This window comes from Caretta caretta, chromosome 7 (genome assembly GCF_965140235.1).
Source record: "Caretta caretta isolate rCarCar2 chromosome 7, rCarCar1.hap1, whole genome shotgun sequence".
In the NCBI taxonomy this organism is placed as follows: domain Eukaryota; kingdom Metazoa; phylum Chordata; order Testudines; family Cheloniidae; genus Caretta; species Caretta caretta.
In genome coordinates this window covers 55,920,869-55,933,518 of record NC_134212.1, presented here as the reverse complement: position 1 = coordinate 55,933,518, position 12,650 = coordinate 55,920,869, and the positions used below count along the sequence as shown (strand labels likewise).

The 12,650-nt window shown below is 50.0% G+C and overlaps 1 protein-coding gene and 1 long non-coding RNA gene across 3 annotated transcripts in view; one reads left to right on the top strand and one right to left on the bottom strand.

Annotated features, from left to right (window-relative positions):
* PAX2 (paired box 2) overlaps positions 1-11,648 on the bottom strand; it is a 132,842-nt gene extending 121,194 nt beyond the window's left edge. The window contains exon 1 of the mRNA XM_075130705.1: positions 11,414-11,648. Within this exon, the coding sequence (XP_074986806.1) occupies positions 11,414-11,438 (25 nt within the window). The 5' untranslated portion in view covers positions 11,439-11,648. The remainder of the gene's footprint in view (positions 1-11,413) is intronic.
* LOC142072765 (uncharacterized) lies at positions 5,986-8,938 on the top strand. 2 transcript variants are annotated; one of them, XR_012669325.1, is made up of 3 exons: positions 6,006-6,115; positions 6,688-6,982; positions 8,444-8,938. It is a non-coding gene; the product is annotated as an uncharacterized LOC142072765 (long non-coding RNA). The 2 variants fall into 2 exon arrangements; XR_012669324.1 differs by lacking the exon at positions 8,444-8,938 and having other exon boundaries at positions 5,986-6,115; positions 6,688-7,019.
* Positions 11,649-12,650: the final 1,002 nt, after the last annotated feature.

Genomic DNA, 12,650 nt, shown 5'->3' with positions numbered 1-12,650 from the left:
GGCAGAGGATTTACAAAGTATTTCGGAAACGGGTCGAGAAGTAAAAGAGACGGCTTTGACCTAACAAGAGAGCAGAAGAGAAACGCCTACCTCGGGATAAATAAATTCACACACGTGAAAATGGGGCAATTTGCAGTGAGCTCAATGTTTGTTTCCATATGTGTTTATTATCATCATATGAAACGCTGTTCGTTTCCCCTCTTCCTTTCTTGGTCCCTCCTTCCCCACCCCTTTGCTTATCTGTCACAAAATACCCCCTTTGTTTTCTAACTGGTTAAGTAAAGAATCTCCCAGAGATCTTTATGAAATATTTTCCACCATCTCATAAATCATGTTGGCACTTCAGCTGATGTTTTATCTCTCTCTTTCCCCTGAGTTTGCAAAGCCTGATTTAAAAATCTTTCCGACACTATATATGGTTAAATGCAGAGAAAGACAACAATACCTCTTTCCAGTGTGTACATTTAAAAAAAAAGAAAGAAAAAGGTTAAACCAGCGGAAACCAAAATATCCAAACACCCCCTCCGAAGGCTACGTTTTTCTTCTGTTTTTAATGGGGGTTTGGAGTATTTGTAGTCGGATCAGTAATAATAATTATTATTGCTGTTACAGTTAATGCTAATTTTTATGAATGCTCATTATTATTGTTATCAAGCCCGGCATGACTGTGATTTCCCTCCCTGATTTTTGGAGAAAAATCCCAGGACTGAATTTCCACCAGGTGCAAAGTTTGGAAGAGGCTTGTGAGCGGTTCTGGTTCAGAGCCCCTGTGTGTGAGTAGGGAAATACTCCGTACTGAGCATTATTGCTTCTGGTTTGGGGGAGGGGGGCATCTGTGCCCCTTTCTGGAGAATTCATTTCTCCCCTCTGCAGCTCACATAGCCCTAGTCTGCCACCGGCAAACTCACTCCTCCCCATGCTGAACCCCCACCCCTGCCATCCACCCTAAACCTCCCCTCTTTTCATTGCCTCCTACTTTGCTAGCTGCCTTTCTCCACTCGCCCGGCTGAGGTGGTAGATCAAAGAGGAATCCTTTCCCCGCTCACGCACGGAGCATGTGGGGGAGGCGGGCAGGGAGGAGGAAGGGGGCAGCGTTCAGGACTGGACGGCTGCAGGTGAAGCGGGCCTCACTGCCCAGAATCAACCCGCGTGTAAGGTGTGCGGGAAGGGGGAGGGCGTTCCTTTCCCTTCCACTGCCTGTAGATGGCGCTCTCCGGTTTGCTTTTTGTCTACGGCTCCAAATTGATACACATCAACTTCTATCGCAGGGGAAAAGTTTCAGACTAACCGGATTTGAACTTAATCTGCCACCCAGTAGCCGCAGCAAATATTAGCAAATGGCTGACAAACCTCTGACACTCTCCGGCCAGCGCTGGGCAGAAGGAAAGGGAAAGGGGTGGAGGGAGGGAGACTGATAAACACACAATTACATACACATTTGCCATGAACTCTTCCCCCCTCCAATAACTTCGGTTTGCATTGGGGACTGGGAGACCCAGTAACTGTCCTAGTTTTAGCCCGCTGGCTCCCTGTCTGATAGCTCCTTTCCTTGATCACCGCGCCCCAAAGGCCTCCGCTGCTGTGGGACATTAGCGCTTCGGGGAGTCCTTTGTGGGAGGTTCCGCGACGCAGATGCTCTTGGGGCGTTATCACTCCTGGCTGTGTGTTAAGGACACAGCAACTTTCCTCGGGTGGGGTCGGGGGGGGGGAGCAGACGAATTTCCCCCCGAGCCTGCGGGAGTTGTCACTTTGACCTTGTTCCCCTACTACAGTCCCCGCATTAAGAAAGGGGTCCAGGAACCAGCAATGACTCCGGAGCCGCGTCGGCGCCAGCGGCTCGCCCAGTTTAACGAAACCAGTGTTTGATCCAGTTAAATCGGGTCAATTTTCCCATCTGGACAAGGAAGTCTTTTGCTTCCCCAAGAGGGGAGGAGATAATCTCAGAGAGCTCCCCCCCCCCCACACACACACCCCTGCCCATATCGCATCGTCACCTGGTGCCCCTTCCCTCCCCCGGCTTCCTGGAAGAATTGCTTTGTCAACATTCAAATCCACAGAACAATTTCTATTTGCGGGGGGAGGGGGGAATATCCACGAGGATCTATGAGAATATTCCCCGCGCACGTTTAATAATTCGAGATCAGGAACAATGCAGAACTGTAGGGTCTGTTGAGAGCTCCCACTCTTCTTTTTAGGTGAACCCCCCCCCCCAAACCGGGCTCCCATTCAGTCAGGGTTGGGTGCTTTTCCCCGTCCGACTTTAAATGAACCTTTCTGTCTCTTTCTTTCTTTTTTTTTTATTCCAAAGAGAGTCTCTCCCCTTCCCCTAACCCAACCCCCCCCCCCCCAGCTAGAAACATTTACACTTCAAAAGAGGCGACCGCCTCTCTGCGGAAATTTCAAGAAAAATAAACTTTTGGAGGAGTTGAAGTGATACCGATCTTTGGATTTGCTTCATTAGCTGCTTTTCGCCGACTGATCAAGCCCAAATCTTTCCTATTGATCCCACTCATCCCCCCCCCTTCCCGCACACCCCCCAATGCCCTGCTCAGCTCCCCTCAAATTCTCGCTGAATGCTCTGGGGCTGTTCCTCAAGGGTGGCAGGTTTGTAGTCTCTCTTGGAAGGGAGTTAATGAAACGTTAGTTTGGACAACCGCTTCTTCCCCGTCCCGCAAAAGTGGGGAGCGGAAGCGATTTGCGAATCTGAAAGCGAGGAGGGTGGGACTCATGACCCGAGCCTTTTTGTCCAGTTCTCTTGAGGATTCGGGCCTATTTTAAAAAATAGTTTTGACTGGGATCCTAACATCCAAACCCATAGCCCGCACCCATGTTGTCTCGTCGTTGTATATACGGCTCTAGGGTTGGAAAGGCGCCGAATCTACTGCTACGGAATCGGCTTGTTGTGGGGACAATTCTCATATTTATGTTATCGAAAAATGTTGCGAACTCCCGAGCGCCACAAAATCAACTTTTGTTTTTGCAGGCTTGTGAAATGAGTCATTGTAAATACCCTTCGTTGTTAGATGGTTTATTTCGGGGGGCCTACGCACACACACACACAGGCTTTATGATTTTACATTAAAATCCACCCTGACTACCCTCCCTCCCTTCCCAAACTCTGCAAACTCCTTTCACCCCAAGTGGGAAAAGGAGGGTCAAGAGCCTTATTCCCAAGGAAGAAGAAAACCCGATCCTGTAGGTTGCTTCTGGGGAGAGAGTCAATTTGGAGGAAGGGGGTTGCCTCAAGGTGAGGTGTTTGAGGGTTTATGGAACCATTGTGTGGCTACTTGGATTTGATCCCCCGAGTTAGAGTCTGATTTGAGAGGGGTAGGGATGGGGATACACCTTGGATCTGTCCTTGATACCCCCCACGCCGGCCCGTATCCCCCTCACACACGCTGGGGAGGGGTGTGTGAGAACTCCCAAACCCAAAACTTTTCGTTTATCTGCTTTCTCCTCTTTCTTTGCAACAACGCAACTAGGGAGCTGCCCTCGGGGGATTTTTTTTGGGGGGGTGGGGGTAGGGAGAGGATTGCATTCAAGAAATTCCGAAATTTAAGGGCGGCTCAAAGGGAGGACTCCGGACTTCAGGGGAGCTGGAGCAGAGAAGGGGCCCTGGGAAAGGAATGGGGGGCGTGCTGGTTAAAGTCCCTGGCGCTCTCTCATTCACACCCCGAAATCGATGCATCGGGGAGACAAGAGGCCACTGCTTTTTCCCCTTCCCTTTTGAAATAATGTTAGCTTCAAACGAACAATTAAAAACGCCCAATATTTGTCTCGGCCCTTCCCCCGTGTGTCTCCGAGCCCCCCTCTCTCTAAGCACCTCTGGTCACGTTGGAGGATGAGTTTTTTGGAGAGCTTCTGGTACAATATGGAGCACCATGGGCTGCAATTTCACACTCCACAGCACATTCCCCCTAAAGCTACTTTCTTTCTTTTTCTTCCCCCCTCCCATCTAAGACCCCCTCTCTCTTTCTCTCTTTTGTGACTCATGGGTGGGTTCCATGTCTGGGGGACAGGCTCCTTGGGCATCCTGGCACTGGGCAGAAAAGGAAGGAAGGGGCTTTGCTCTGCTCCTTTGCTCTGCCTGCCGCTGCTACCGTTGGCTTTCCCCTCTCTGCATTTGTTTGCCCTGAATGGTAATAGCCCACGTGTGCTGCTTTTTATTCAGTAACCGACACTTTAACCTCTCCTCTTTACAAGAGAGCGTTTGCCACAAAAACGAGACAAGCCGGAGACCTTTTACAGCCTCATTGGGCGGGGGTGGGGGGAGCCAACATTGTGGAGAGACACTTCTGCAACAAAGCCACCTCTTAACGCACTGGGCCGGCCAGAGCTGGAGGCAGACCCTGGCCAGGGCTGAAAAAACACAGCAAGTAGCCTCCCAGGCCATGGACATACGGACAGCCTTAGTGCAAACTTGCGTGCATGGATATAACCCCCTACTGAGCGTGCATCTAGAGAGCAAAGATACATGCATGTAGGCACACCACCAACGCGCAGACACACAGGCTGCAAACGTCCATCAACATAGAGGCTGCAGATAATAGCACCATGCACATACACCACCAAACATACGTGTGTACAGACGGACTGTAAATATTCATGCATGTGTGCACTTCGTCACGGTGCATGCACGCAGATGGACTGCAAACTTTCATGCAAACACACCACCAAGACACCAGCACAGGAACAGATGGCAAACATGCATGCAGACATCACATGCATGTGAGAGGGGTGCTGACTGTGATCTTGTGTGTACTTATCATGACTGCGGTGAAATGTTTACAGATACCAGACATACCTGCAAACAGATTGCAAACTTGCATGCATCTAGACAGACCCCTTGCTGCACATACATACAGCAAACATGCATGCAGAGGCAGACAGCATACCCACAGTCCCAAAGCTGTGGCATCTGGAGATGTAGGGATAAAACCCTGACGGATCTCTTATATTTCCCCTGAATATCAAAATATTTGAAATCCTAGTTCATTTCTCCTTCCCCTGGGGATATAGGGAGGACGGAGGGTGCTTCTTATAAGTATGTACGGGGAGAGAGAGAGGTGGATGCTGCTCGGCTGTCCCAGACAAACTGGGTCCAAATGTATCTTGGTTTTGGTATGGAGCTCTGGGAGCCATAAAGCCAGCCTGTGCTGGGTTTCCCTTTGCTCCGGGCAGGAGGTAGGGGTAGGGCCTGGGATTTTTTTCCCCTGCTGGAGGTATTTTTTGTCCTCCTCTAATTTCTCCATAAAACTCCAGATGACTGAATTAGACGCTTTTTAAAGTCTCCTTCTAATCAGCGTTAAGGGGAGACCCTCCCTCTCTCCCCTTCGTCTCTGGTTCTCTCTCTGCCTGTCCAAGGCTAGTTTGCCTTAGGGGCATTTGCAAATGCTCGGATTTACAGTTCTCTCACACACAAACCCATTTCTATAACCCCACTATAATGCACCCATAAAACGGGGAGAGAGCGAAAAAGTGCTGCGGATCAGCGAAAACCCCTTCGCTCTCCCATTAAAGTCCCTGGAAAGGGTAATTCCAGCAGTCCCAGGGGCCGAGGTGGGTAATGACTGCCTGGAATTCATTTCCAAAAATCATCGCACAAAGAGACCTGAGGACAGAAAGGCAGCGACTGCGTCCGGCGCCACAGTCGGCTCCCCATGTTACAGGGCCAGGCGAGCAAGTTTGGTGGAGACTTCTTCACACTCGTAAGAAAGTAACATATTTCCCAGTAACTGCTCTTTCTTTCTTTCTTTCTTTCTTTCTTTCTTTCTTTCTTTCTTTCTTTCTTTCTTTCTTTCTTTCTTTCTTTCTTTCAGAGCTACGTAAAGGCCAATTCTTTAGGTAAATGAATCCATCAGAAAGAAAGAAAGTTTCAAAATGTGGCATTTCTAGCAGCTCTTTCCAGTCTCTTTGTAACCCTGCCGCTCCCCCACCCCCCCTCCACACTTTTTCTCCCCCGCCCCCCCGGTCCCGTTTCGGAACTGGCTGGGTTTATAACCAGAGGGGATCTGAGGGGGAGTTTCTTTGGGGAAGGAAGGCCCAGTTTCGCCACTGAACAAAGAATGAAAACGAACCAACAAAGGGATCCCCCTCCCCAGTGAGGGAGACGCAGGTGAGGAGAGGGCTTGGGGAAATTTGCCAGGAGCAGTCAGGGGCTCCGGTCTAGGGAGTGTATTTGCATATGGGGGCATTTTCAGGGTCCGGGCACAAACGGGCCGTAAGTTTCTGGGGGAGCCCCCACTTTCCTTCTGGGAAAGCAGCGAGAAATGGCGATTTTCGATCGTCTTTATTTTTTTGAAGGTGACGATTCCCACCACCGGTCAGAGCGAAAGCCCGAGTCTGACGCCTAATTAAAAAGAGTGGCAGCGAGAGTCATTCATCTTTAGCATCAGCTGCTAACGGGCTCACAGTTCTCGTGACTCCGAGGACAGGACTGTGAGAGAGGGGAGTCGAGAGAAGCAGGCGAGAACGGATTTAATCAGAGCCACTGGGAAAGGGAAGGAGAATTTACAGAGCGGGGGCGGGGGGAAGGGGAAAGAGAGAGAGGAAAGAGAAACGAACCCCCCCCAAAAGGAGTGACTGGATGAAAGCAGGCAGGGAAGGATGAGGGGGGCAGACTCCGGCTCCCCAGATCTAAACTGTAAGCAGGTACCAACCCTTTCCATCCCCCCTTTGCCTCTGCAGGATCAGAGAAGCGAGAGAGACATCGGGGGAAAAACCACCCGGGCTAGAGAGAGCCAGGCAAAGGAAGAAAGGATCTCCACTGAGCTGCGGAAGGTTTTGCCCACCTCGCCTGCCGCTCCTCTCCTTTGCCACCCTGCTCCCTTCCCTCCGTTCTCCTCTCTCTGAGGTTTACAAACAAAACGTCACCAATCGATAAGCCTCTCGCTGTGTGTGTGTGTGTTTGTGTGTGTGTGTGTGTGTGTGATCCTCACCGGCCGGACTCCCAAATCTGCCGCTCCCGACTCGTTCACTACCTGTAAGTTCAGAATTACAACCTTCTACTTCTATGCAAACTTTTCTTTGTAAGCGTATCCTTTCTCTGGGAGGGAGGGAGAGAAACAACCAGCAGGGGATCAGTTAATTTCTGACACGCAGGTTTGCCGCCCCAAAGTGGGCAAACAAAACAGCCCCTGTGGATTTTGTTAACAATATACAGAATCAATAATTTAAAAAATTATATGAATTGTGATTAACCGAAAGAAATCTTTAATTGACCAGGCTGAGGGGGAAGACTGTGGCATTCATTCTTTAGGGGCGAATACACATGTATGCCAAGGTTTGGTTTCTAATTAAATTAGCTCTAATTTAGAGTGTGTGTTGGTGTGTTTAAAATGTATCTACTCGGTGACATTGAGGTCGGGGCCACTTTAAATGAAAATCTACCTTTCGCCTCCAGGGCTCCTTTATTAAGGGATAGCCGGGAGCGCAGCGTCCGGCAGAAAACTAGGTTGTACTTTCCATTAGGAAATGCCAATCAATCCTTTTCAATACACCAATTAATAAATCCGATTGGTGACAGCGCTTCCAAGGTACTTCTCTGGGTGGGTGGGTAAGTGAGTGGGGACGGCGAAGTTAGAAGGAAACTGTCCTCAAATAGCAGCCAGACCCCTTTCCCCCCTCCTCGAGGCATGTCCTGAGAAGCATTCAGATCCTGAGCTTAAAAATATGTACAAAGATCTCCCAGCCAAAACCAGAATGAGATCTCAGGCGAGGCAAAGGTTTGGGGAGCCAGTATAAAGCCCTGGCCGGTGGGAAACAAGGCGGGTGTTAGAAAGGGGGACACAGAAGAACGGAAGGGAAAGAAAGAAAGAAAACGGGGGTGGGGGATGAAAAGGAGAGAGAATTCCCGAAGTGGAGCCTTCAGGATGAGTCTCTAAGCCTCCCCTGTAGTTAAATTAGTACACTTTAGTGAGATAGCTCAGTGGCGAATATTTTGTGAGTGTGTGTGTATATACACGCGATTAGAACAGGGCCTGTAAATTCCCCTCGTTATTTTATTTATATTTAGCCGGCACTTATTTAAACTACACCCCCTCTCCTTCCCCACGCCACGCAACTCTAACCCGGGGAATAAACATCATCGGTTTTGTTCGGTTAATTTCAAAGTGAACGGCAGCCCCAAGGTTTCATTTTTCATAATTAAAAGGAGGCCAGGAAGCTACCAAACTCCTCCAAGCTGGCAATCCATCCTAGGTGGGTTGGTTGCTCTCTCTCCTGGTGCTACGCTCTCCACATATACAAATCGGAGGGGAAATGGGGGGGGGGGGGAATAGTGGCTTTATTATTTTTTAAAAGAAACGGGTAAACGTAGAGCATACGGGATTGTGTCGTAGGACTTCGATGCTCGCTCTGTAATGTAGCCGTGACATCGGGTCTCCTTTCTTTGAAATGATGCTGCTAATGCGAAACAAAACAAATGTTGTGAATATTTGTGTAGCTGTAGGAAGCCACAAGAAGTTCCCAGCCAGGCGAGCGGCCCCTTTGGCGGAGGATGGCGGAGCTGGGACAGGTGCAGGTATGTGGTGGAGGTGGGAGAGGGTGGATGACGGGGCAGTTATGGGTTGTGAAGCCCCCTAACTGGCTACATTTCCAGGTTACTCCGTATGGCCAGAACAAAATCAGACAACAACTATCTGCATAGTCCCTTCCTGCCAGCCTCGCCTCCCTCCAGGGAAGCACTCACATGCCATTTCAGACTAATAGTGCTAAAGGAACTGATCACTTTTCTCAAAGCTGAGCCAGTCAAAAGGACCCTTAAAACAGAGCGCGAGGTTCCCGAGAAACCTGGGTACTAATAGCTAAATAAAGAAATAATACACAATAATAACAAAAACCCGGCCGCCTGTCTTAATAAAGGGGAGCGAACGAGAAAATTCATATTATTGCACGTGCTTTCACCCTGAAAATCGAGATTTATTTTTTTACACTCAGGGGCGGTGGCCGTTGGTCCTGGTTTTGGTGGTGGGGCAAAAGCCACTTTTGCGAGTCTCTAATGTGCGGTGTCAACACAGAGCAGAGGGGAAAGCGCAGCGGAGGCTGATTTTACAGGTTTGCACTTCAGAAAGGAGAGAAGTAAAAAAGAAGAGAGAGATTGAGATTGAGAGAGAGAGAGAGAAAGTCTCCCAGGCAGCCTGATCCCATTAGCTCCGTCCTTGGGTTGCATATTTATACGGTCTAGGAGGTGAACAGATGGACTATCAATTTAATTCCATCTTCAACACCATCAGAGATTGATTTTCTACTCGCTTTTAATTTTGCCATAATTAATTAGATCATTACAACTGTTTGCTATTGATCTCCCTACTTAAACCTCAGATGCAAAGGGACTTCGGCAGACCCTTTAAAAACACAGAAGGGAAAAGGAACACAGGGTATATATTCACAATCAAATCCACTATATATGCACAATGAACGTACCTATATTATGGATATATATAATCCTACTCCTATACCTGTACTAGACCTGCCAGAGGGGTGTGTGCATATGTATGTATATATGTATATGTATCTCTCTATCTCTCTGCCTAGATCTGTATACATGCGCGCCCGCATTCCCAGGTTCCTAGCTCGTGGATATTGCATTTTATGACTCGATCAGAAATGGCAAAAGAAAATCATAGCAACAAACATTAGTTACCAAACGTAACATGGAATCCTCCCCCCAACCCCCCCCCCCCAATTCCCCCCCCCCCCAAATCCTGGCTCTTAGCAGCAGCTAGACGCTAAGACAGCAAATGAGTCAGCTCTGGCGCACAGCAAGGTTTGTCACATAAACCTCAACTCGGGTTCTGTTTTTCACAATGAAATTAAAACCCCCAGCTCTAGATGTAATTTGAAAGAATCAAACTGCACAATTGTGCGCCTAGCCCGTGATCAGCCGGTCAGGAGCCCCGAGGAAATTCTCCTGCACAGAAGGGGTTGTTTGAAGCTTTGTTTGCAAATCAGTAAAAAATAAAAAAATAAATAAAATAAACAAACAAACAAAAAACAAAAACAAAATGAGAAAAGAAGATTTCCCTGTCACGGCATGGTTTGGGGGCAGGAGGTGGATGTGAAGTAGCTAAATTAAGCCAAATCCCAGTGTAAACCTCTCAATCCCTGGTCCGAGCTCCAGATCCCAGCGCTGAGACCTGGACTCTCCAATGCCGCTCCCCCAAACCAATGCACTGACTCACAAGAAGCTCAGCACACTCAGGGCTCACAACACACACACGCGAGAACTGCTCGCTCCTCACACCCCACACTCCCACTGGCAAGGCGCAAACAACCTTCAACATACGCGGGAAACCCAACACACGCACCAAGCAGCCCACGGGAAAAGCGTCCGAGAGGAGATGGATACAATGACTTTAACCTTCTCCAGACGGGACAAAACTCGTGCTAGGAAAAGTAGAAGTTTCAGAAGTAAAATTATTTACTGGGTAGGGCGGGGGTTCAGTTTGCTACAGACGCAGCCAGCTAGACTGGGAAGGGGAGAGCGAGGGTAAATACCAGGAGCCCAGACAGTGTGCTGAGCACACACACACAAGCACACACACACTGCATGTCACAGACTCACAAACACAGAGTGCATGTTCCACAAACAGTGCATGCATGTCACACACACACAGAGTGAATGCATGCCAGCCACACACAATCCATACATTTTGCACTCACAGTCACACACACACAATGCATGTCACAGACATACACAGCGTGCATGCATCACACACACACAGTACATACATGTCACACACACGGAGTGCATGTGTGCCAGCCACACACAATGCATGCATCTCTCTCTCTCTCTCTCACACACACACACACATACACGCACTGCATGTCACAGACTCACACACACAGAGTGCATGTCACACAAACAGTGCATGCATGTCACACACACACACAGAGTGAATGCATGCCAGCCACACACAATCCATGCATTTTGCATGCACAGTCACACACACAGCGTGCACGCATGTCACACACACACAGAGTACATGCATGTCACACACACGGAGTGCATGTGTGCCAGCCACACACAATGCATGCATCTCTCTCTCTCTCACACACACACACACACAAAGTGCATGCATGTCACACACACAGACACAGTGGAGGCGTGTATGTCTCTCACACCCATCTGGACGTTCTCTTGGGGGTTGCCTGCAAAGCACCCACTCTAAACAAGGTGACAAACCAAGCCTGACGTGGTCTGAAGCGCGGAGGCTGTAGGAAGTGTGCGAGGGGAGGAGTATTTAGCAGGTGGGATGGAAGTGTTGGGGGACCTGGTGGAGGAGAGGAGGCCCAGGCGGTGAGGCGGCTGCCTCCTGCCAAGGGAGGGAGTTGGGGTGACTGGCTCATCCCCTCCCTCCTGAATATTCAGGGCTCGCCCCCTCACTGCACCCTCTCGCCCCCGCCCCCTTACCTGCTCTCCCTGAGCTCTGAGCCATGGATCCTTTGCCTAATGGTCCGTCTCCCCGGGACGGCTGCAGCCCAGGAGATCCGCCGCGGCCTTGGCTTGCTGCGCCTCCTCCCCGCTTGGGTGTCCCGCTTTCCCCCGCGGACTCGCAGGATCTAGGCGCAACCACCCACAACTAAACGGTTTCGATAAGAGCGCGCACCCAGCCGCCCCGCGCACACACAGAAAGAGCCAGCCCCGGAGAGAGAGCCGCCGCTCCACTGAGCCGGGGCAGGCGCGGGGGGGGGGGGGGGGGGGACAAATAACAACCGACGCCAATGCAGCGCTGCAGCTTCTCAAAGTGCAGCGGGACTCACCTGACCCCGGCAGCGGGGCTGGGCAGGGACAGGGGCGCGAGGTGAGGCAGGGCTGCGGAGGAACTTCCTGGAAGTTTACAGGGAGGTGCTGGGCCAGCGGGGGAGGGGAGAGAACTGGGTGCAAGCGAAGGGAAGGCGGCGTGGTGCCAGGCAGGTTTCCCGGCCGGAGAGAAAGGGGGTGGGGAGGCTGGGAAGTGGACAAGGAGGACGGGGTTCAATGCAGCTCATCTAAACAGATGGCCAACTCTGGAGGCTGGCCTGAGGGGCTACCCTGCCCCTTCAGTCTCCAGACATCCCGGGGCTCGCTCGTTTAGCGGGAGAAGCTCACTTTGGGTACATATGCAGGCAGTTTTGTAAAGTCTCTGTGTGATATGATGGAGTTTTGGCTGTGTGTTTCAGCGAGAGGTTTTAAATCACCCGTCTACCTATCTATCTATATCCGATTGTCCCATGTTGGAAGCCCTGCTAAAGACCTCACGGTTTCAAAGCCTAAGCGCGGTGAAGAAAAATCCCCAGGGGTAAATACACCCCCGAGCGAATGTTTTTCTTTCTCTCTTTCGCTTCCCCCCTCCATCCTTGCATTGATTGAAAATCTCTCTCAGCTCCAACAAGGAGTCCCAGGGAAAATGAACCATTCTCCTATCGATTCTTCATTAAAATTGCATTTCTGCATTTGCTAAATTGGTTTTAAAAAGCTTCCCCTGTTATTATTGTCTTGTCAGGGCCGACAGTACTGGGCAAACAGTATTTAAAAGCTTGGGATTGTTTTCCCCCACAATGAGGCTGAGTTGTTGTTTTTTCCCTAAAGTCTTTAGGAAAATGTTAACACCAGATACAGGAGGACCAATTGCAGCGAAGTAGATGATTGTATAAAATACAGGGGTGGA